This window comes from Lactuca serriola, chromosome 5, assembly GCF_051521515.1.
Source record: "Lactuca serriola cultivar US96UC23 chromosome 5, Lser_US96UC23_V15, whole genome shotgun sequence".
Lineage (NCBI taxonomy): Eukaryota > Viridiplantae > Streptophyta > Magnoliopsida > Asterales > Asteraceae > Lactuca > Lactuca serriola.
Genome location: NC_136412.1, coordinates 352,044,805 through 352,069,717, shown reverse-complemented (window position 1 = coordinate 352,069,717; position 24,913 = coordinate 352,044,805). Strand labels below are relative to the sequence as shown.

The 24,913-nt window shown below is 36.4% G+C and overlaps 4 protein-coding genes across 4 annotated transcripts; all 4 read left to right on the top strand.

Annotated features, from left to right (window-relative positions):
* Positions 1–7,907: 7,907 nt before the first annotated feature.
* On the top strand, positions 7,908–10,726 carry LOC145055576 (putative myosin-binding protein 5). The gene is made up of 3 exons (XM_079003935.1): positions 7,908–8,138; positions 8,352–10,419; positions 10,514–10,726. Exon 2 carries the CDS (start codon positions 8,493–8,495, stop codon positions 10,368–10,370), a length of 1,878 nt encoding a protein of 625 aa, XP_078860061.1. The 5' UTR covers positions 7,908–8,138; positions 8,352–8,492; the 3' UTR covers positions 10,371–10,419; positions 10,514–10,726.
* Positions 10,727–11,030: 304 nt separating this feature from the next.
* On the top strand, positions 11,031–11,687 carry LOC145055577 (glu S.griseus protease inhibitor-like). The gene is made up of 2 exons (XM_079003936.1): positions 11,031–11,196; positions 11,327–11,687. The coding sequence occupies exons 1-2, from the start codon at positions 11,046–11,048 to the stop codon at positions 11,518–11,520; spliced, it is 345 nt and encodes a 114-aa protein (XP_078860062.1). The 5' UTR covers positions 11,031–11,045; the 3' UTR covers positions 11,521–11,687.
* Positions 11,688–19,678: 7,991 nt separating this feature from the next.
* On the top strand, positions 19,679–20,349 carry LOC145052151 (glu S.griseus protease inhibitor-like). Its single transcript, XM_078999965.1, has 2 exons — positions 19,679–19,814; positions 19,960–20,349. The coding sequence occupies exons 1-2, from the start codon at positions 19,799–19,801 to the stop codon at positions 20,151–20,153; spliced, it is 210 nt and encodes a 69-aa protein (XP_078856091.1). The 5' UTR covers positions 19,679–19,798; the 3' UTR covers positions 20,154–20,349.
* Positions 20,350–22,220: 1,871 nt separating this feature from the next.
* Positions 22,221–22,881, top strand: LOC145052150 (glu S.griseus protease inhibitor-like). The gene is made up of 2 exons (XM_078999964.1): positions 22,221–22,386; positions 22,519–22,881. Exons 1-2 carry the CDS (start codon positions 22,236–22,238, stop codon positions 22,710–22,712), a joined length of 345 nt encoding a protein of 114 aa, XP_078856090.1. The 5' UTR covers positions 22,221–22,235; the 3' UTR covers positions 22,713–22,881.
* The last annotated feature ends 2,032 nt before the right edge of the window (positions 22,882–24,913 follow it).

Sequence of the window (24,913 nt, the reverse complement as noted above, 5' to 3'; positions counted from 1 at the left end):
AATCGACAATCGTGAATCGTCAAATCTCAATCTAGAATCAAAGAATGGACCGAGACGGAAGAACCGATAAGTTGTTGGCAACGTTTCGGATCTTTCAGTTAATCTGTTTTCAAGAATCGATATATAAGGGTTGGCAGGAGAAGACATCAAGACGAGAAGGAAGAAACATAATGAAATTTAATCATCGCAGCTTTGCTAGTCGCAACTCGTTGATTGCGGCGTCCGTTTGTACTGCCTAACAAACTAACAATCTTTACTAGAAATTAGGGTCTAAGCCCTTGCTTATGTTGTCATAAGGTAAGGTCGGGTGTGAACTATACATTACACAACAACAAGAGTTTATTCTTCTTTCCAAGGCCTATAGGCAATGACACCAATGTAGGATCTAAACATTAAAAAACAACTTAAGAGGTGCATTTTTTTATATGATGGATAATGTCCCATAATCAAAATTCAACAAATCAGTAGACCCCAAATCAAGAAACTTTTAACAATAATTCTAATTAGACAAATCTTTGTTAATTCACTCTCTTTCACATGCTAAAAGCGCAACCAAACGCACATTAGCAAAAAAAGAAACACAATCATATGCAAAATATGGCCACAAACACATAAAACTAGTGTTTTAATATTCTTTTGGGCAATTTACCGAAAACTTTGTAACGTCATAAAACTAAATATATTTTTTTCAAATTTTAAATGAAATAAAACCATTTTTATAAACACCAACATCATCAAAATATATGTTTCTTAACATAAATCCTAAAATCAAAGTATCACATCCAAATATTTCTCAAAATCATAAAGACTGTTGGAGAGTGTGTACAATTACGTCTATGTTTTTTCCCGATTCTTGGAATACACAATGCATACACATAATGGTCTTCAACACAAGGTTTGTACCAAACAAGGAACTCGGCGAGTAGCCGGGGGTACTCGACGAGTTGAGTCAACATGGACTGTTGACCTTGATAGTTGGCTTTGACTTTGACCAAGGGTTGACCAGTTGACTTCTAAGGGTGTTTTGGTAAATTGAATTTTGATAGCAAAGGACATTGATGAATATAGGTGTCGGATTTGGAGCTACATCTGGAAGAGTTTGACACTACCTTCCAAGCTACTTGTGATGTGAGTTATCCTCACTATATCTACAGGGTCTAAGGCACCAAGACTGGCCCTTTATGATTTACATTCGGGGTTAGAATGGTTGCTATGTTATTGATATGTTGGATTTTATTGTGGTTTAGGATGGTTGCTATGCTAGTAATCTGTTAGCTCAATATCCTAGTTATAGGATGGTTGTCATGAGTAGTGATCTGTTAGATCGGTATGATTATTTGATATTGCATGCTAGCGTATGATGTTTTATGTGCACATGTTTATTGGTTTAGGGAAAAGGGTTGAGGCAGGTCTTGCTGTGTGCAGTAGGCCAAGACACCCTGGGCGGACCAGGTAGACTGCAGGCCCGGGCCGGGAAAATCTAGTCAGGTCGAAGGCCCAGCGAGCGGTCCGGATAGGCTGAAGGCCCCGAGGAGGGCGGTCCAGATGTGCCGAGGGCTCGGAGAGCAGTCCAGATAGACTGAGGACCGGGATTTGGTCTAGTCATACTGATGACTCATTATGCATACTGCTTTTTTTTCTTATATGTTTATATGATATGGTTATAACTGTGTGGCGTTGGTATTTTGGGGGTAACTCACTAAGCCTTCAAGCTTACATTTATCGATTATTATTTCAGGTACTTCTGATGGTCGCGGAAAGGCGAAGGCATGATCGTACCGCTCCTCACACGTTATGATTTTATGTTTTGATTCTGGGATACTCTGACTATATACTATTTGAAAACAAGTTTTGTAATAACCATGGGGTTTGAAATGTTTTAAAAGTTTAGAATTGGCATGATTTTTATGGATGTTACACTTATCTCTTCCTCGGGCTCTCAAGTCCACTTAGACCCCTTGCGGTGCAGCCACTACACCTTCACCAGCTATACCCTCTTGTTCCTCAGCTCCTTTGTCTTCCTATCAAGAATGGCTACTGGTTTCTCAATGTAGTTCAGGCTGTCATCCACCCGAATATCCTATAAAGGCAAAACTGCAGACTCATCCACTAAGCACTTTCGTAGCTGGGAGACATGAAAAGTACTATGGATCTGACTAAGCTTGGCTGACAGATCCAGTTGATACGTAACCCAACCCACCCGAGCCAAAACCCTAAACGAACCGATGTACCTAGGACCCATCTTGCCCCGCTTCCTGAACCGAATGACACCTTTTGATACCTTAAGGAGGACCATATCCCCTACCTGAAATTCTAGGTATGAATGGCGCTTGTCGGCATAACTTTTTTGCCGACTCTGAGCAGTCTGGAGCCTGCTCCAGACTTGTTGGATCTTCTCCGCTAATGGAAGATACACATCCCAACTCCCACCAAAATATAATACGCACGCACGCAACATGTCCTCTAGAGTCTGAATCGTCCTTTCACTCTGCCCATCTGTCTGAGGGTGAAAGACTGTACTGAAGTGAAGACGAGTACCCATCTCTTCATGAAACCGCGATCCAGAACCTGGAGGTGAAACGCACATCTCGGTCTGACACAACCGAGCGTACATAGATTTCGACTAGCTTCTCAATCGATATACTCTCCTGGATCAGGATGAAATGAGCACTCTTGGTCAACCGATCCACAATGAACCAAATCGAATCCACTCCACGAGTGGTCCTGGGAACCTTCGTGATGAAATCCATAGTGATATCTTTCCATTTCCACACAGGAATATCCAACAGCTACATCTTGCTGTGAGGTCGCTGGTGTTCGGCCTTGACTTTCATACAAGTCAAGCACCGCTCCACATACCATGCTATGTTCCGCTTCATGTAGGGTCACCAATAATCAGGGCGAAGATCCCGATATATCTTTGTCGGCCCGGGGTGAATGGAGAATCTTGACTTGTGCGCCTCTGTGACATTCCCATTTTCACGGCCATAAAAGACCGATTTTGTTTATGCTTTATAAAAATCAGAGTGCCTCTTTTAATAAAAATGTTGCGGAATTTGTTCCCAGAAAAATACGATAAATACATTATCAAAACATTTTCGTAGAAACGTATTTTATTCATTTTAAAATGTTTGGGATGTCATCGTCAATACAGGAACATAGGCATAAACGGAACTTACATTTATTTACACTAGTGATCTACATCTCTTTAATCTCTCAGTGTAATGTCACTTCATATCGACACCTGTGATATAAATAAACTGAGTGGGTCGGGTTGGGAAACCTGGTGAGTACATAGGATTTTCAACCCACAATAATATAATTATTATGTTTAAACAATCAAAAAATCAACCCAATTACCCATCCCTATTATCTTCTTTACTCTTAAGGATTTATCCTAAGAGTCATCTATCCTACATTCGTTTATTCCGAAGTCCCTTACTTCCAGGGTTATAGGACTGACACTAAATCCATAGCTGCCAATGCTCGTTCGTAAAACACTAATTCCATAGCTGCTATAGTTTATTCATTGGGTACTAAATCCATAGCTACCGGTGTTAATCTAATAGGTACTAAGTCCATAGCTACCAATTCCTAACAAGTACTAAGTCCATAGCTATCAGTGTTTAACTAATAGGTACTAAGTCCATAGCTACCAATTCCTAACAGGTACTAAATCCATAACTACTAGTGTTTGTCCAATAGACACTAAGTCCATAGCTGCCGAGGTTATTTATTAGGCACCAAGTCTATAGCTGCCTATATTTACTCACATCATCTTTTATCTCTCATCATTCATCTACCCATGTCATACCCAACATATCCGTATATATAAAATACGTATATAGTTTAAATCATTTAAAACATGTATAAAACGTTCATCAAACATATACAACAAATATTCAGATAATATGCACACATATCACGTAGTTTATATAAAATACTTCATATCTATGTGTAAGATGAAAGGGACCATGCACTCACCTGATTAGGCGGTGATTCGACACTCGGACAGTACTTCGTTACTCTCAAAACAATTTCCTCAACAAAACCTAGTATCATTACCACTAGAGTTTAGTCTGACGTTAACCGCGACTAATTAATAGTCCAACTATTATTATATTATATAAGCATTAAATAACACTCAATATAACTTATAATAATAGCCCAAATACTTATTATAAGGTCCTAATAACATTACTATATTAAAACATAAGCTATACTAAAGATAGGTTAGGCGTAGCTCACTTACAACGAGTTTTTTCGAAAACCGTGCTTCGCTGGAGCAGCGTTCCCGAGCCGAAAGACTCTTTTCTCGGGACTCCGGGAGCCTCGGGGCTTCCTTCGGGTGCTAGGGGATTTACCTAGGCTTTAGGGGGGGGGGGTTGGGAGGCTAGAGAGAGAACTTAGAGAGAGAAAGTGAGTTTGGGAGGTGTGAAGAAATGGCAAGACCCGACACCTCTATTTATAAGGGTGCTGACTGATGGACTCGCCGAGTAGGAGGGCCTACTCGCCGAGTTGATGCATGTGGCAACCTTCTGGTGGTGCCACGTGTCCAATTCTGGTGGTGCCACGTCACCCCATATCGCGTATCAGCCTTCAAACTTAGAAAAATCATAACTCTCGCATACGAGCTCCGTTTTCGACGTTATTTATATCCATGTGTAGGTAAAATCAAGATCTACAACTTTCGTTTAGACTCCATCGACTAATTATCGACCGATCTCAAATTTAACAGTAGGAGGCGTTTAGACTGTTAAATGATCGCGAAGAATTCGTAACTCCTTCCTACGGACTCCGTTTTCATCCATCTTTTTACCGTTGAGTTCCTATTAATGAGATCTTCTACTCTCATTTAGGTCGCATAAGCCAAAAACTGCTCGAACTAAAATTCGAGTTTCAGGCTGTACACTGCTAAGCCGAATCTTAGAAAAATCATAACTTCTTCATACGAAGTCAGATTTGGGCGTTCTTTTTATGGATTTTCTCGGTTTAATATATTCTACGACTTTCGTTTAGATCACTAAGACTAAATCTTGCTATATCGTAAATTCATTTTTTACGCTTCCCGGTGCCGTGCCAGTTTTGCCGTAAAACTTTGATGGACCATAACTTCTTCGTTATAACTCGGATTTCGGCGTTCTTTATATGTACGGAACCCTTGAGAAATATTCTAAAACTTGGTTAAGATTATTTATTCTAAATAATCATTTGTCGAAAAGTCGTTTTCGACCCCTATTATCACCAAATTGATTAGCCCAGATCTATGGGCGTTACAACCTCCTCCATAAGAACCTGGTGCACTCTAACCCAGTAAGGAACCCAACCCTCCGATGCAGGGTCAACAACCTACGAATGTCATAATCGAATGAGGCCACTTGGCTTACGATCCGCTCACACTTCCAATGCTCCTCCTTTATACCCTCGACATGCGCCTCCCGGATCCGTTCCTGCAACGGAGTAATCTGGGTGCTGTATACACATGTTATGGTAACCAGAGACTATTTCACCCCTACCACTACCACATAATACCCTAGAATATGCACATAAATCACATACTGCCTAACATATCTGGGTGCTGACAGTATATGTATTGTATGGTTTGTGGTATGATGGGGGAACTCACTAATCTTCGTGCTTACGGTTTTCAGTTTTGGTTTCAGTTACTTTTTCTTCAATAGGAAAGGAGTCGGCTTGATCGCAGTGCATCACACTATGATTTTCCACATTACGAGATACTTGGGGATTGCACTATGATATTGTTTTACTATGACATGTTATGGTTTTGATTTTTGACACTTGGGTTTGAGTATGATTTGAATGACACTGATGATGTTTTTAAACTACTGTTTTTATAACTCACCTAATTAAAAATGAAATTTTTGGCTCTAAATTTTGGGATGTTACATGCTTGATTTGTATTCATTTTCACTTGATCAAAGGAATCAGGGTTCTTGTCATCCTTGTAATCAAATTATGAAATTCGTAAACGTTTTATGATTTGATGTAGTGACAAACACTTAATTGGTTTTAATGGAATCAAAATTAGTGTAATCAAAGATTATATGTTCATATTCCCGAGCCTATGAGGAATACTGGACATTGTTGGTATTAATTGCATGGACTTAAAGTTGTTTAGTGATCTAATCTAAGAGCTTGTTTGGATTTAATCAACTAAATGAAGTTTTACTTAAAGAACATGTTTTGAGTAAAATGCTTTTGTCAATTTGAAGATATTAGAGCATGTTAATATCTTAATTACCGATCTAGATTAAACATGAGTTGATGTCACATTACATCTTACAACATACTATGTGAATATGATTTGGAATCGGAAATGTATTTTATTCCTAAATTCTAGATAATACTTATGTCTTTTATTCCTAACTTTGTCTTTTAACAATCGATAGTAGCTTGTCATGTGAAAATATGGTTAAACATTAAGACCCGTATCTTAGTGGCTTGATCGTCCTTGTTTTATACTATCTCTTAGTATATGGTAGGAGTGACTTGTTTTTAACTGTTATTATTTTATCAATTTATTTGTTGGTTGGACAACCAAATAGATGATTTATGAAGCGGAGATTGAAAAATGAATTTCATATGAGTTATTACAGGTTTTGGATATATCTTTGAATATTATTATGTTATTGTGATTTGTGACATGGTAATTAAAAACATATTTGAAAATGGATCCAAAATGGATCCGATGAGATGGAAATAATATGAAGTTGGTGGAAGGGATGAGGGGAAGAGGGTTGGTTGACGAACATAAAATGCAATATAAAAAACAGTTAAGTATCACAAACCATTTGAAGAACATGCACAAACCATAAGAATCATTTGTGTAATTTTCTATATTTTATATTATCTTTATATTATCCCATAGGTGGCTGGGGTGGGGGATTGTTATAGGATAGGTAGGTAGAGGAGGGTCTGTATATAGTTGCCTAAACCTAAGCCTTAAGATGTGGATTTTGCCAACTATTGCCTCAACCTAAGCCTTAAGATGTGAATTTCATCCACTATTATTTAAGTTTGAAAGCAAGAGATATTAATTGGTAAAAAGTAAACACACAACTACTTATGTAACGAGTTTAATTTTTTCTTAAAGATATACAAAATATGAATTTATTTGTTATTTAAAAAATTTAATATTAATTAAGACAAATTAAAACTTCTATGTTGTTATTTTTTATATATAATATGGTATTATGGTTAATAGTTGAAGAAGTAAAGTGATATTACCTTGGCTTAAAGTCTGTATGAGATATAAAATGATTATGATTTAATATGTATTTGTCTTTTAATTCAAACTTTCCAAACTCTCTATCTCATGGGGTATGGTCTCCAAAAGCTATTGCTATACTTAATGCGAGCCGAAGAGTGCATTGTTTTAGTTGGTGGGAGCCTCAAAGTCGATTGATGTATCGAAATGTCAACAAATTGCCTTTAAAAATCATTTATGGAGATTTTCGAACTAAGAAAGAAAAAAAAAAGAGAAAGATAAACATAATTAAAAGGTTTGGTATATTAAGATGAGAGGGTGGGGGTACTATATATAATTACAATATACAATTTTTTATATAATTAAAATTATTAAATAAATTATATTAAATGGTAAAATACTAATTTCATATTAATCTACAACAAAAATAAAACCATAGTAACCAATCATGCAAGTATTTAAACCCACATGGATAATCACATCAAGACAAAAATAATTAGCTAGGGATTATTACTATAACTTTTAATAACTACAGGGGCCATTTATGTAATTTCGTCTAGTTATTTCATGCCAAAATGATTTTAAAAGGAGAATCACTTTAAAATTTAAAACTAAAAGGGTGAAAAGGCGAAATATAGATATATATACATGTGCGTTTGTTTTTTGTGCATGAATTGATTTTGACATTCGGGGAAGAAATGAATAAGAGAGAGGGTATTTGATCCACAATTGGGGATGGATGGTATAAAAACCACTTGCATTCATCAACAAGAAAACACGCATGAACATGTCTCTCAAAGAATCAAATGCTTAAATTCAGGGCACAAATTAACCCCTTCTTCCTATTTTACCTCCCACATGCCGTCCCTTTGATCTCCGATTGCCGCCTTCCTCAACCTGCATTTCCCAGGTATTCATTTTTCTTTCAATTTGCTCCATTCTGTCATCCAAAATCATTAATTGTAGCTGTAGTTACATCACCAACAATCATTAACTGTTCAATCTGAATTAGGGTTACTTTCGATTTCGGAATATAAGATTTAAGGGCTTGGATTCGATGATGTAGTCATCGTTCATAAATGCTTTCATAATGATTTGTGTATTTTGTCTTCGATTTCTACAGCCTTGACTCCTGTATGGTGTTTGATTGATCTCATCGAGGAAGTTTTATGCTCTCGAGACATACAAATTAAAGAGCTACCCTTGGTGTGCTCAATCAAATACATGCCATTTTGGGGGTAAAGGTTTGGTTCCGAATGCAGGCATGGCTGCCTCAAATGGATTCATGCATAACTTATCTACGGCTGCCTGCGAATGGTTCTTGATGTTTCTAATGTTTATCGATGCTGCGTTGGGTTTTATCCTCACAAAGTTCGCTCATCATTGTGAACTACAAACACCTTGCCTGTTTTGCATGAGGCTTGACCATGTTTTCAGTAGAGAAAACCCTGGATCCTATCTAAGCTTGTTCTGCTATCATCATCGAGCTGAGATATCATGTTTGATATCTTGTGACCTTCATGAGAAGCTTGTGGATGTCCGTGAACTATGTGATGATTGTTTCATGTCAATAATGAACCGAAACCAGTGTAACCATGGATCTTCCAAGGGTAAAATGGGAATCAAAGGGTTTCAAAAGCCGTTTCTGAACCGGAACCTTGTTCGCGGGCCTTCAAATTCAGGAACCTGTTCATGTTGTAAAAGACATTGGAATGGAAAACCAAGTTCCAGAAGATTAATCCAACCAGGTCCAGCCCCATTGGGTGGTGGGCCCACAGTCACCATGAAACCACCATTGCCAAGGATCGCAGGCCACAGCCGCTATCGTCGCCGGAATGTTTTCAAGAGGGATGGTGATAGAATTTCAGGCACCTCCACTCCTTGCCATGTTGAAGATACTCTCAGTGTGGATACTGATTTGGACTTGGATGCTTTATCTGATTTCGGTTGTGCTGATTATAGGTTGAATTCCGATTCCGACTCTGAGTTCTCGTTTTATGAAGAGGACGACACTTCGAAACCTGAAGTTCTTGGAAGAAAAGCAGATTCCGGAGATGTTTCTTCTGTTAGAAAAGGGGATTCCAGGGATGATCTTTCTGTTAGAAAAGAGGATTCCAGGGATGAATGTATTGTTAGAAAAGGTGATTCCGAGGATGAATCTAGTGTTAGAAAAGGGGATTCCGTGGTTCGAACAAAACCTTCATCTTTGAGATCCGATGTTTCAGTTGAAGAAAACAAGTCTAGGGCTATTTCTATAACATCAAGGGGACAAGATGTGAATACTACTCATGTTGATGATGTAAAAGAAAACGGTTCTATTCATGATAAATCATTAAAATCTGATAACATTCTTGATCATGAGTCGGATAAAAGTGATGGATATGAATCTCCAGATGCAAGCAATGTTAGTGAATATAAGGGTGAAGGTGTTGTGGAAAAGCTAAAACGACAGGTGGAGGGTGATCAACAACGGTTGCATTTATTACATAAGGAACTAGAGGAAGAAAGAAATGCTGCAGCCATAGCAGCAGATGAGGCCATGGCCATGATCACAAGGTTGCAGGAAGAGAAATCATCTTTGCATATGGAGGCTTTGCAGTATTTGAGAATGATGGATGAACAAGCAGATTATGATATGGAAGCTCTAGACAAGGCTAATGATCTCATTGCTGATAAAGATAAAGAAATTCAAGATTTGGAAGCTGAGTTGGAGTATTTCAGAAGCCGATATGAAGATGAGTTAATGGGGAACAACACCGTGGTTCAAACCCAAAATCATATAAAAAATGGGAACTACTCAAAGTCTCCTGCTTTAGGGCTTGAAGATGAGAAAAAATACATTTTACAGAGTTTATCAGAGTTAGAGAAAAAGTTTATGTCGAATGGTAATGTAGAAAGGGTAAAAAAGGAAGATGAAAACGGGAGACATATGTCGAATGGATTTGACGATAGTACCCTTGAGAGTGAAATTTTGGAACTTAATGAGAGGTTGAAAGCACTTGAGGCTGATAAGAGTTTTATTGAGCATGCGTGTAATACCCTTACCCTTCAAAGTAATGGGGGATTAGAATTTATTCAAGAAATAGCTCATCACCTACATGATTTGAGGAGAAGTAGGTTTGAATTTGATCATACAACATAGAAGATGCCAATCTGTTGCTTCAAGATGTCAATCCTTCAACAAGATTAAGGTATGCTCATAAATTTACTACATTTATAGCAAGATTACATGTCAGATAATATGTATAAATCGTGACTGAAAAACCACTTGATTGATGCTTTCAGATGCATGTGGAAACGCTTAATTTGTCAAGAATCAACACAAAAGAAGCGGAGATTGATGAATTTTGCATCAAGAAAAAGTTGGAACCAAGTTATGAAAGGCCTTTATCTTGTTTAGTGTTCCATTCAGCTGTATGTTTGTTTATACGATTAAAAAAATGTATTTGTTAGTTTGTATATTCTTTAAAAGAAAAGATAGTCATTTTTTTTGTTTTATTCAGTGTTCTCCATATCTTAGTATCAGGCTTCTGTCATATATAGGATGATTATGACATTTGTACACAAATGCTTTCTTTTTGATAGGGAATCTAAAGTCTTTCTTGAGTGAAGTGAAGTCTTTTATATATCTTATAAATATATGATCAATCAACTTCAGATTATTACTATAATTGTAAAATTATGATTAACAACTTTAACAGGTAAGGACTATCCGAATGTCCCAATTTAGAAAGTCAACAAAAATGGCCGTTATGTCATGGTTTTCAAATTTCAACAATTCAACAAGTCATTACAATTTTGAATTTTGCCTACTCAAATGGGAAATGTTGAAAAAACCAAAGGGTACAACTCATATTGCACAAGGTACGATTTCTACCCCATCACTTCTCCAAAGCCTTTGCCTCTATTTATACCTCATATTCGAATTCATGTCTTCACTACTCATCTAACAATGTCGGATTGCGAAGGTAAATGGATTCTATTTTAACTTTAATTTTATTTTGATTTCATATGATTTGAGCAAATTTTTATATAATGAATGGGTGTGAAAAGTGAAGACGAACTAAACACTGTTTGGATATTGGATACTGGATACAGGAAAGAGTTCATGGCCGGAGCTGGTGGGGGCGACCGGAGGCGCGGCGGCGAAGAAGATTGAGAAAGAGAATCCACGTGTCGATGCGATTGTGTTACTGGACGGAACTCCGACGACTAGGGATTTCCGGTGCGACCGTGTGTGGGTGTGGGTGAACTCTAGTGGGGTCGTTATTCGAACTCCTAAAATTGGATAAGTTCGCCGGTGCCCCCTACACTATTCATAATTAATAAAACTCGTCCCTCTTATGTCAAATTTATGGCTTTGTTACTATTTAAGAGCAACGTTGATGTTTTGAGGGAAAAATAAGGTGAATCGTACGAATGCATTAATAAATAAAATGTGCAAGATATGTGTTTAATATATCGACTTATGAATTACTTTCGTTTATTTTTCATAGTATCTGACATGTGTCGTTTTCTATTTGTTACGGCAGTATCATCATAATTATAATTTGTAATATAGTTGTAGTCACATAACTATACATCGAAAATCATGTGGTATTTGAAAAAAAATACTTATTTTCGAGCATAATATGCATCAATAAATAACATTAAAAGATACGTAACAAAATAACAAAACAGAAAAAAACGTCAAAAAAGAAAATTCAAAATTTAGGAAAACAAAATATTAAGACATAAAACAAATGGTTATAATAGAAATATTTTATATTTTAAACTTAATTTTGATAACTGTTTTTTAGTCGTTTTATAATAGAATTGTTTATGACTTGAAGAGGACTCGAACCTCCACGCTCTTAACTTAATTATATAAAGTTACACAAATGTTTTATGAAAATGTTTTTAATAAAAATGAATCTTTTTATCATGGTTTTTGGAATGTTATAAAAACGGACAATGAACAACAACACACAACCTCTTGTCGTAATAATGAAACTTCAATCAAGTTGTACTATATCTTAAAAGATTAATTTTCATCCCCGATCAATTTCACTTAAATCTTATTCAATTTAGAAATTTATCATGTTCATAACTTTTTTTTTTCCAAAAAGGTATTTTTTTTCTCCCGAAAAAACCAGAGTTGTTGTGGATAAGATCAAACGGTACTATATTAGTCTTTTATGTTAAATGACCTTCGAATGATTCATGAGGTTATTTGTGAGGTTTGTCATAAAAATATAGTTATATATTAGGAACTAGGTTATGATTTAGTATTTGATTCAAAACCTAACTTTTCCATTTCACGACGAATTAACCCTTTTACATGATGAAAATACATAATTGTAAACAAATTTATACCCGAAAATGAACCTTCAAGTCGTTCGTGGGGTCAGCTGTGTGATTTCTCATAAACTAAATTTCGTATTTCTCAAGTCATGAAATCATCTAGTATTTGATTTAATAGACATAATTGACACCACTTGAATTTCACAAAATACCTATATCGCTTAGGTAGTATAGGATCAAGTCTCACCGTCATGTCCCTACCATTGGATCATGTAATGACCGTCAATTGAGGTATTAATTATTAATTATTTCTTAAATTATTGTTGGGCCAAATGTGGATAAAAGGACTTTTGGTTTGGACTTAAGCAAATGGGCCAAGGTTTTGGGCCGCCCATAAGACATACGCTGAGCGTAGCCTTAGTGTACGTGAGGCGTAGAGGCATGCATTGGATGCAGGAGGCACGCACACGTACACACAACATAGGTGAGCAGATGCCAAACCCTAATTTTTAGGGTTTAAGACATATAAATACCCCATTATAGCCACCCCCTGGCCTCCTTACCAGCCCCTCACCCTCAGAAAACCCTAATTCGCCTCATACTCCATTGTTGTGTGTGTTTGACCTTTTTGAGCTCATTTTTGGTGAAGAAAAGCTTGGAAGAAGTGAAGAGAAGTTGGAGGAGAAGAACTTGAGTATCTCGAGCTCAAGGATCTGGAACTATTTCATCTTTTGGCACTCACAGGAGGTATAAAGCTTCTAACTTTCCTCTTAGAAGTTTAGACTAAGATTTTGGAGCTTTGGACCTTTTTAGGTCCAAAGGATGGACCTTTATCATGCAACTTCGTTTTTGATCTTAGGGTTGCCACCCTTAGAGCTCAAAGCTTTCCTTTAGCAGTAAAGTTTCAATTTTTGGGGCTTTTATGGAACCATGCATGAGATCTAGCCATTTCTATGGAGTTAGTTGCTATCATTCTTTGTTTGGGCTCATTTGGTGGGTTGCAAGCCACCAAGTGATCGAATTTATGGCTTAGGACGTTGAAAGGGACTTGGATCTGTAGTTATAGCCTTTGAAGTTGAGTATTAAGTGCTTAATGGGAAAAGTAGCTTAACAGGGTAGTACGTTGGGCGTACCAGCAAGTACGCGCAGCGTACAAGCCATGCAGCAGGTACACGCTGCGTATAGAGGATTATGCCCCGCGTACTAAACAATATTGGGCTTCTACCTTTTTGGGCCTCGGTTGGGCCAACTTTTGGACTTATTAGCTATTGGGCCTTAATGGGCCATCAGAAGTTAGATAATTTGGGCTAATTCTTTGTTTGGGCTTAGGGAAGGCCCATTTGGGAAGTTGGGCGGCCATTAGTGGGCCTTTAATGAGCCATTAGTGGACTTAGAAAGATTAATTGGATTTGGGCTTTGGTTATGGTCCAAATCATAACAGGGGTAAAATGGTTATTTTACCCTTAAAAGGATTCTCAGATTGTCTGACTAAGTATTGTTGTATAGAGTTAGCCGAGGAGTTGTGGGAGCAGCCAGCAGAGATTCCTCACGCACGAGTTCAACATCCAGTTTGAGAGGCGAGTCCTCTTCCAATAGGAACGATTCTAAGGCTACAATGCCGCCCGTTTAGATATTGGTAGTTTTGGATTTCGGTCTGATGTCGGGGTGGTCCCGAGAAGTGTTTATGTATGCTTGATGTCTTTGTGATTCTCGCATGTTAGGTGTTATATGTTCCAGGGCAAGCCCGACGTATGTTAGTGTATCTGTTATGTGTTATGTGTTTCGGGGTAAGCCCGATGTCGGGGCGAGCCCAATGCATGCTAGTTTATATGTTGCTTGTTATGTATTATGGGGCGAGCCCGATGCCGGGGCAAGCCCGATGTATGTTATATGTTTATGTTATGTGTTTATGATTTATGATATGCTGTGTATGTGTTGGGGTAAGCCCGATGTCGGGGTGATCCTGATGCCAGACGTAGTCTGATGCCGGGGTGAGCCCGATGCCGGACATGAGTCCGATGCCGGGTTCGTCCCGATGCAGCTGGGCGGTGTCCCAAAGTTTATGTTGCATGTTATATGTTATGTGTATGGTATGTGGTAGCTTGGGGAGACTCACTAAGCTTTGTGCTTACAATTTTTAGTCTTGGTTTCACGTACTTCCACTAACAAAGGGAGAGCTTGGGATGATCGCATGTCACACACCACAGTTTCATCCTGGGATTGTTTTAAACTCTGAAGATTACTTATATGATTTTGATATAGTACTTGACGTGATGTTTTGAGATACATGGTTCTAATTTTATTATGATGATGGATGATTTATGGTTTAAATAATGATTTTTAAAACAAAATTTTTTGACCGTATTTTTGGGATGTTTCAGATCAAGATCGACATGAGCCGTTGGATTGATTTGAAACTTAATATAAAAAGGATGCCTTAACTCTATCTTTAAAAAACTCAAATCTCTCCCATCTCTCCTTTTTTCCCTCTATTTTCTGGCCGAAGATCGGCTGCCACATCCCTCCTTTACCGAGCGTTGTCGTACCGGATAATCGTTGAAACGTCGATCAGCCACCTGCCGTCTAACGCTACTCCGACCAACCACCCTCTCCATTCCACTCAACCCTTCGCCGACGACCAACAGCCTCCGACCACCCAATCGACGTCGATCACCGCCTCCGACCTTCGCTATGTCGTCGATCACCGCCACCGGACACTATTCACCGACGAGTTTGTCAGCCAGATTTCGACAAAACTCTGGTGAGTCACTATTCATCCGGCCAAAACATTATTCATCAGGTAAAGCCCTGGCATGTTTTTTTCCAGATTTTCTCGATATGTTTAGTTTAAAGCTACACTACTTACGAAGTGAGTTTACGACCCCACTTTTAAACCTTTTTACAGTTTTCGGGGGATAATACATGCACAAACTTTTATAATACCGTTAATTACTCATATTTTGTACAAAATGAAATCAAAATACCGTTGAAACCCTGTTCACCAAACAAATACAATAACATTATATTATAGAACCTATGCTCACAAAACAAATATAGTAGGGTTATACTATAGAAATTTCCCCCTAAAACTTTAACATTTAAAGATAGGGCTTACAACTGGTACATCATCAATAATTTGTGACATACATTTATCATGTAAGTACCAAATACTTAGGAAGACCCCTGACTTATAATCGTTAATCTTCAAGAGCGAGAGAGTTATGTATAGATCTATATGGGTTGACACCCCCACCTATGGTTGCTAGCTACAACATGGATGGCCGAGTCAAGCGAGTTGATAATTGTCTATACTATTACGATGCTTGATGAAATGTTGTGAAGGGCATATCATTTCGTCAAGATCTTGGTTATAGGAACTCACAGTAAACATTAATCACACACACACACACACTATATATATATATATATATATATATATATATATATATATATATATACACACACACACACACACATAACACACATACTTTTGGTATAAAGTATATTTTGGATTCAGACTTTACGAACCTGAGAACTTGCCAACTTTAAGTTAACACTCTTTCAAAACACATGTATTCTTAGGGAACTAAGCCACTGGAAGGCATACTCTCAAAACAATCATGGGTTTACAGTCCATCTTTCATACTGTAGTACGTTATAATTTACCTGTTGTTATGGCTTGTTCTATACTTTCCAAATTCTTGTACCTTTAGACTAAGGGGTATGTAATTTCCTATTTCCAAGAAATAAAAGTATCTATTTCATATCGTATTTTTGTATTGTTCGATGGATGCAAATAACCGTGATCCATGATGGTGTCTCAACGTCCGCCGTTTCCGCCGTTGGCTGGGGGTGTGACAGTTGGCCACGACACGGTGGGTCAACCGTGGACTTTAAACTTTGACCATTGACTTTTAGACAAGTTTGAATTTTGGTCAAGCTTTGGTAGAATTGATTATTTGACTAAGGGCTAGTCTTGGTTTGGCATTAGGTAGCTTGGATTTGTTGTCATGTTGCTAAGGTTGTTGTGAGCTTCTGTGGTTTGGCTTATGTGAGTCTTCTCACTATACTATATAGGACACTAGATGTCATTGTAGTTGTTTGGCTTTGTGACTTGCATGAAAGACCATGGTTGAATCATGGCATGAAAGATTGCAATTGGGATGTAGCAACTGAAGTGACTGTAAGACTATGGTTGGATCATAACATTCACATGACTAAAATAGGTCGTTAGTTGCAATAGACTGTTGGTTGAAGCATTACTCGTTGACTGAAATAAGTCGTTGGTTGAAATAGACTGTTGGGTTAAAACATATCCATTGGCTAAAATAGGTTGTTACTTGTATGATATGTGGTATTTTGGGGAACTCACTAAGCTTTATGTTTATGGTTTTAAATTTAAATGTTTCAGGTACTTCTTGTAGTAAGGGTAAGAGGCAGGCTTAATTGCATTGCATCCACTAGAGATTATGCACTATTTGCTTTTATAATTTTCACTATGATGTTTTAAAACAATAACTTATTACTCTGATTATTTAAAAATGGTATTTGAATGGTTTTAGTATATTTAAAAATGAAAATTTACACATAATACCTTCAAAGTTCATTGTTTGTTCAAAAATGACATACTTGCCACCAGTTTTTGCATGTTAAGAATCCAAATATACTCTGTAAAAAAATAAGGGAAATATGAATTATGTCTCATTAAGGGGGCTATTTCGTGGAATACTAATTTGTTACTCCAAATCAAATAGATGTTCATGGCTAAGTTACTTAGGGTATATAATCTACCTTTGATCTTTAAAGACAAGATGTTACGTAAAAGATTTACCTCAATGCATGTTTCAATAGAAAGAAATGAAATTAGGAAGCTGTATTACACAAATAAATGAAAGTACCTTACTATTTCATGCATTTAGTGCTATTTATTACTCAATCTTGGAAACCATAATTAAGTCTTCTGACCAATAGCATTATTATAAAACACCCCTTAAATGTCATGTAATATGTATAAATCACAGCTGAAAAACCACTTGACACATTAATTGATGTTTTCAAACGCATGCGTGCATGCTGGAATGGCTTAATTTTTCAAGAATCGACACAAAAGAAGTGGAGATTGATGAATGGCCATCAAGAAAAGTCCGAACCAAGCTATGAAAGCCTTTATCTTGTTCGGTGTTCCATTTAGCTGTATGTTTATACGATTAAAAAACAATGTATCTTTTAGTTTGTATATTCTTTAAAAGATAGTCATTTTTTGTTTTATACAAAATTGCAAAAATGGTCCCTGTGGTATGCAAAATTTTGGGGTTTTAGTCCAAACCCCGACTTTTTTGGATTCATGGTCCTTTTGGAGTGGTTTGTATGTGGATTTGGTCCCCGGACTTAACTGCCGTTAAATATGATCTGTTAACCCCCCTCATGTTTCGTCATTTTATATGTAAGGGACCATTTTTGCATAATCCATTTTTTTGGCTTATTTGACCTTTACCCCCCCCCCCTCTCTCTCCCTCTCTCTCTCTCTCTCTCTCTCTGAAATTTCTTCCTGGAAATTAAAACACACGCACATAACTTCATCATCTTCTTCTTTGGTCACATTTCATATCCTCATTATCCGTGTACAATTAACTTCCGAACTCGATTTTATATTTGAAAAATGATTTCATGTTCTGGGGAATGGAGAAATGGGCACACAACATAATCACCATCATCTTTCCCGTATCATCACCCTCCTCTATTGCTAAATCCATCTTTAATTTTAGAAACCCTAACTCCAATTTACCCCCACCCCCAAATTTACTCGTGTCAATCTGTACCTCCCGTTCATCGGTGAAGCACTATGGTCCAATGGTCGCTAAAGATCTTGATCTACATCTGGAAGATGGTGGTTTCATTTGAAAAAGGAGCAACACCTGAGAAGCTAAAAGGATTTTGTTAGTCGGGGTTCACATCAGACACAACAAGGCGAAAATAGGTTTGGAAGGAAACGACTGTAGCTACCTCAAAATCTATTTAATTTTTTGATTTATAGCTTGCATCTTGCAGTGGCACACTGTGAAGATCATCGCCTGCTTCCCAAATTTGTTCGCAAAGGGGTTTTTAGATGGTAACTCAAGAACTGGAACCCTAAATTTGAATCTAAACTGAACTTATGCGTGTTTGTATGTATGAATCCCCACAAATGGAATCAGATATTGAGTTTTTGTTTTGTTTGTGTTTTTTTCATTTACGAAATCGATTTGTGCATGTATTTTTGTTTTTGGAGAATGTGTGTGTTCTCATTTCTAGAAATCAATGTATTTGTGGGTGTTCAACCCCATAAATTGATTTGTATATGGGTGTTCTTGAATGGCATGTGTGGTATGGATTAATTGATGATAGTTCGGTCTTGTGTACCAGAAGAACATTAGGGATCTACTTTGGTGGATGCTATTGGATTTGGTGGATATCGTAGGAGAGAGAGAGAGAGAGAGAGAGAGAGAGAGAGAGAGAGAGAGAGAGAGAGAGAGAGAGAGAGAGCTTTTTTATTTTTTATTTATTAAAATAAATAAATATGTATTAATTTTTTTTTTAAAAACGAATATATTTTTTCAGTGCAAAGATGGTCCTTCAGAAGTGAAAAGACAAATATACCCTCATGTGAAATGCACATGAGAGAGTTAACAGCAACAAGTTAACGGCAGTTAAGTCCGGGGACCAAATCCACATACAAACCACTCCAAAAGGACCATGAATCCAAAAAACTCGGGGTTTGGACTAAAACCCCAAAATTTTGCATACCACAGGGACCATTTTTGCAATTTTGTCTTTGTTTTATCCAATGCTCTCATATCTTAGTATCAGGCTTATGTCATATGTAGAATGATTATGACATTTGTACACAGAGTCTTTCTTTTTGATCGAGAATCTTAAAGTCTTCTTGAGTGAAGTGTTGTTTTTTTCCCATATCTTATATATGCTCGAACAAACAGCTTCAGATTTATTACTATAATTGTAAAATTATGATTGAACTATTCATTTTAACTTAATCAGATAGGGATTACCGGAATTACCGGAATTTTGAAAGTCAGCAAAAATGGCCGTTTTGTCACGGTTTTCAAATCTCAACAATTCAACAAAAGTGACAATTTTGAATTTTGCCTGCTCAAACGGGAAATGTTGAAAAAACAAAAGGGTACAACTCCTACTGCACAAGGTACGACTTTTAATCCACCATTTCTCTAAAGCCATTACCTCTATTTATACCTCACATTCGAATTCGATGTCTTCACTGCTCATCTAACAATGTCGGATTGCGAAGGTAATGGATTCTATTTTAGTTTTATTTATATTTTGATTTCATATGATTGGATCAAATTTTTATATAATAATGAATGGGTGTGAAAAGTGAAGATCAACTAACTAAACAAGTTTGTGTTTGGATATATATTGGATATTGGATACAGGAAAGAGTTCATGGCCGGAGCTGGTGGGAGCGAACGGAGAAGCTGCGGCGGTGACGATTGAAAGAGAGAATCCACGTGTCGACGCGATGGTGATACTGGACGGAACTCCGACGCCTAGGGATTTCCGGTGCGACCGTGTGTGGGTGTGGGTGAACTCTAGTGGGGTCGTTATTCGAACTCCTAATATTGGATAAGTTCGCCGGTGCCCCCTACACTATTCATAATTAATAAAATTCGTCCCTCTTGTGTAAAATCTATGGCTCTGTTACTATTTAGGAGCTACGTTGATGTTTTGAGGGAAAAATAAGGTGAATTGTAAGAATGCATTAATAAATAAAATGTGTAACATATGTGTTTAATATATCGACTTATGAATTATATTTGTTTATTTTTCATAGTGTCTGACGTTCATCGTTTTCTATTTGTTACGGCGGTATCATCGTAATTTGTATTATAGTACTAGTCACATAACTATACCTTGAAAATCATGTGGTATTTGAAAAAAATACTTATTTTCGAGCGTAATATGCATCAATAAATAACATTAAAAGATAAATAACAAAATAAGAAAACAGTAAAAAATCAAAAAAGAAAATTCAAAATTTAGGAAAACAAAATATGACATAAATACAAAAGGTTATAATAGAAATATTTTATATTTTCAACTTAATTTTGATAATAATTTTTTTTAGTCGTTTTATAATAGAATTGTTTAAGCTTAATTATATAAAGTTACACAAATGGACCTCGTCTGTGGAGAAGAAAGGAAACAAAAAAGATTCAAGAGCTGAACTTCTACAGTTTTTGTACAGCTCGCCGGAGTCTATGGCAGGAAACCAGCTTGGCTCGCCGGAATTGTCATGCACGCACGCTGCATGGCGGTGGGCTAAATATTGGGCCCACATTTTCCATTTTAATTTTAAACAAAACGTGCCTAAAGTAAGGACCCTTACGTTTATTGAAGGTCAGAATTATATTTTTTGTATGGAAATTCTGAATGGTGGTTATTTTAACACGTTAAGTTACGTTTGGAGAAATAAAATAAAATAACCTATTTATTAGAGTTGATTCTGTGATTTTTTTTTTCAATTTCATATCTATATATTATTTATAAGAATATTTGAAATGTTTGAAAAGAGTTGATAAATACAAGTATTCATATTTTAGAATTATTTATAGTTTTCTCATTTTATGGTTTTATGTTCATATTTTTTATTTTTCAAATGTTTTATGCTGTAAGTTATCATGTTGTAAAGGACATATACTAGTAATATTTTCGTGGTAAACTAACGGATTTCGTCAACTGCTTCTTCAAGTATTTTCCTCCGATCCGATTTGTAAAATCCTTTTGAACTTCCATAATAATGGCGCTGCTGATACGAACAGCATCTTCGAAAGCAACTGCAAATTTAGCTTGTGGCAGCGACAGGGAAATTAAGTACCCAGGATCATACCCAAAAGCGATTCTGCAAATATTATCAAGCGCAAATCTTTGAAGAATATCTTGGAGATCAAGAACAGTATCATTAGCAGCAGCAGTGGTTAATGTTGGGATTAAACGTTTGTTGAGTTCATCACCCACCATATGTTCGATGAAATGCCCAAGAGACTTTGTGCTAAATTCATGGCTGGAAAGCTGTCTCTGGAGTTTCCATTCGCCCCCATAGACATTCATTATTCCATCGAAATGGGATTAAACACACACACACACACAGAGGGTTGAATGCAATCAATAACAACATATTTGTGAATGTATGATGCTATAATACACAGTTAAATGAAAGTTCTTTGTTATTTCTTGCGTATAGCCTTTTTTTGAGATGAGAGTAGATGCTATCATTGACAAATCATAGAAAGTATATTGCTAATTCTTGCATTTAACTTTAAGAAAAAAAATTTGAATGTACAATGTTGCAATAGAAAGAAATGAAAATAAGAAGCTATATTACACAAATAAATGAAGTGTTGTTTTTTTTGATCGATAATCTTAGAGTCTTCTTGAGTGAAGTGTTGTTTTTTTCCCATATCTTTTATATATGCTCAAACAAACAGCTTCAGATTTATTACAAATTTACAATAATTGTAAAATTATGATTGAATTATTCATTGAAAATTTAATCAGATAGGGATTAGCTGTTCAAAAAAAAAAAAAAGAGAGAGATAAGAGATTACCGGAATTTCCCAATTTTGAAAGTCAGCAAAAATGGCTGTTTCGTCATGGTTTTCAAATTTCCACAATTCAAGAAAAGTAACAATTTTGAATTTTGCCTACTCAAATGGGAAATGTTGAAAAACAAAAAGGTACAACTCATAATGCACAAGGTACGACTTCTACGCCAGCACTTCTCCAAAGCCTTTACCTCTATTTATACCTCACATTCGAATTCGATGTCTTCACTGCTCATCTAACAATGTCGGACTGCCAAGGTAAATAATGGATTCTATTTTAATTTTATTTATATTTTGATATAATATGATTCTATCAAATTTTATATGATGAATGAGTGTGAAAATTGAAGATGAACTAAACACTGTTTGGACTTTGGATATTGGATACAGGAAAGAGTTCATGGCCGGAGCTGGTGGGATCGAACGGAGGAGCTGCGGCGGTGACGATTGAAAGAGAGAATCCACGTGTCGACGCGATGGTGATACTGGACGGAACTCCGACGACTGGGGATTTCCGGTGCGATCGTGTGAGGGTGTGGGTGAACTCTAGTGGTGTCGTTCTTCGAACTCCTAGAATTGGGTAGGTTCGCCGGTGCCCCCCTCCACTTTTCGTAATTAATAAAACTCATCCCTCTTATGTAAAATTTATGGCTCTGTTACTATTTAAGAGCTAGTTGTACGAATGCATTAATAAATAAAATGTGTAACATGTGTGTTTAATGTATGTCGGTATGTATATCGACTTTTGAATTACTTTTGTTTATTTCGTAGTATTATCTATCATTCATCATTTGCTTATAGGCTTATGGTTACAATAATATTATTGTATCATAGTTGTAATCACATAAACTTACGACTATATATCGAAAATCAATATTTGTTGCTACCTGGATCCGTGAATGTAGATTTTCATGTGGTATATGAAGAAAAAAAAATACTTATTTTTGAGTGTAATATGAATTATTGCTACGATAAGAAAACATTAAAAGATGTTGAAAGTAATTGTCATATATGAAAAATATGAACACAAAAGAATACAAGAATAATTGTTATTATAACAAAGAAAATTACTCAAACTCTGTTACAATTGTTCCCTCAGTTTCTCTTTCTCTTTATCTCTCTTTATCTTTATCACATACCATACAACTTGATATCTAGATCTATACATAGGACTATGTTACTTGAGCTCCAAGTTACTTAAGCTACAAGCAACATCCTAAGAATCCTACTCGATTTCTAAAGACTATATATAGAAACATATTGCTTGATCCCTATGAAATCACTAATGACTTGAATCCTAAGTAACTTCTAAGGATCCCTTCTTTTATAAGGATCTACTCTCCTACACCTCATCATGTAAGGGCATATTTGGAAATTACTTAATATTTACCCCCTAATTTATGAATAGAAATTGTGAGATTTTCCAATCCTAGAAGCTTGTGCATTTTAACAAATTTTATCTTTGCAAGAGCTTTTATTATGATGTCAAATGTTCCACTACAATATCTTTCTCTTTGACTCTTTTGCTGTTGTAATGGTAATGAGACTTGATATGTTTGTTTCGACCACAAAAAACTAGAATTTTGACTAACTCAGACGTATTGTCAATCTTAAGTACCCTTTCTTGTACACAAGCTCCAGTTATTTCTTCAAGTAGATCACGAAGCCAAACTGTCACATGATGATAGTGCAACTATCTCTTGCTTTTGCAAGCACTAAGTAATTCGTGATTGATTCAAGTAAAAAACGTGAGCAATTGTATTTCCATCAACTTGATTGTAACGTCCCAATTTTCAAAACAAAACTTTTGATTTTTATTGAGATAAAAGAAGACATTTTCATAAATTAGCATCATAAAAATCATTTGTTCCAAAAGTTTACATCCCAAATTAGAGTTTGATCATAAATGCAAAATCACAAAATACGAACTCGCTGATGTGTGTACAGTCACACCTCCACCTTCCCACGATCATATGAAACACCTGAAACATTTAATCAACAACTATAAGCCAACTTAGTGAGTTTTCCAAAATACCACACACAAGAATATATATGCAACGAGTCCGTACCAACCCAACAAGTCTCTAGGATCACAACACTTTAGCTGATCTTGCCATCAACTCGACCCTCGTGAATGTCTAGACTAACAACACTTAATGTTGATCTTGTCATCAACTCACCCTAAGGCCCTCAACATAAAGCTGGTCCACCCCATTAATGCACTGTACCCTCCCTTTATGTCTCCCCCTCTCACTTAAACTATTTGTCACACCCTCGGTCGAGGGTGGAAGCGTTGGGCTGTGCGACATTAGGATGTTGGATCACAGTTATCGGATACATTGAACAATACACATAAATATATCATAAAACTTTACTTTTTATTCATTATATAATATAGGTTACACAATTGTCTGAGATACAAGTATGAAACTAATACAAAGACGATAACCAGAGAACAAATGCTTCCAACGGTACTCTTGATGATATGCCTGAATATTATCTTTAAATGTTTGGTAGGGTATCTACCAGATATAATATTATCCTAATGTTTTTATATATAATTATATCACTAATACTATACAATTAGCTATAATTATAAAGATCATTAGTGTTGTATTTTAAAACGTATTCCTCCCCGTAAAACATTTAAAAATTGTAAAAGTGGGTCCATGAACTCACCCTCGAAATGTGAACATCAAAAGTAGTGCAGTGTTGGGATTGGAAAACTCGGGGACTGCTCGGGTATAATGTCCCAAAAAATAAGACCTGAAAATTTCATTTTTCA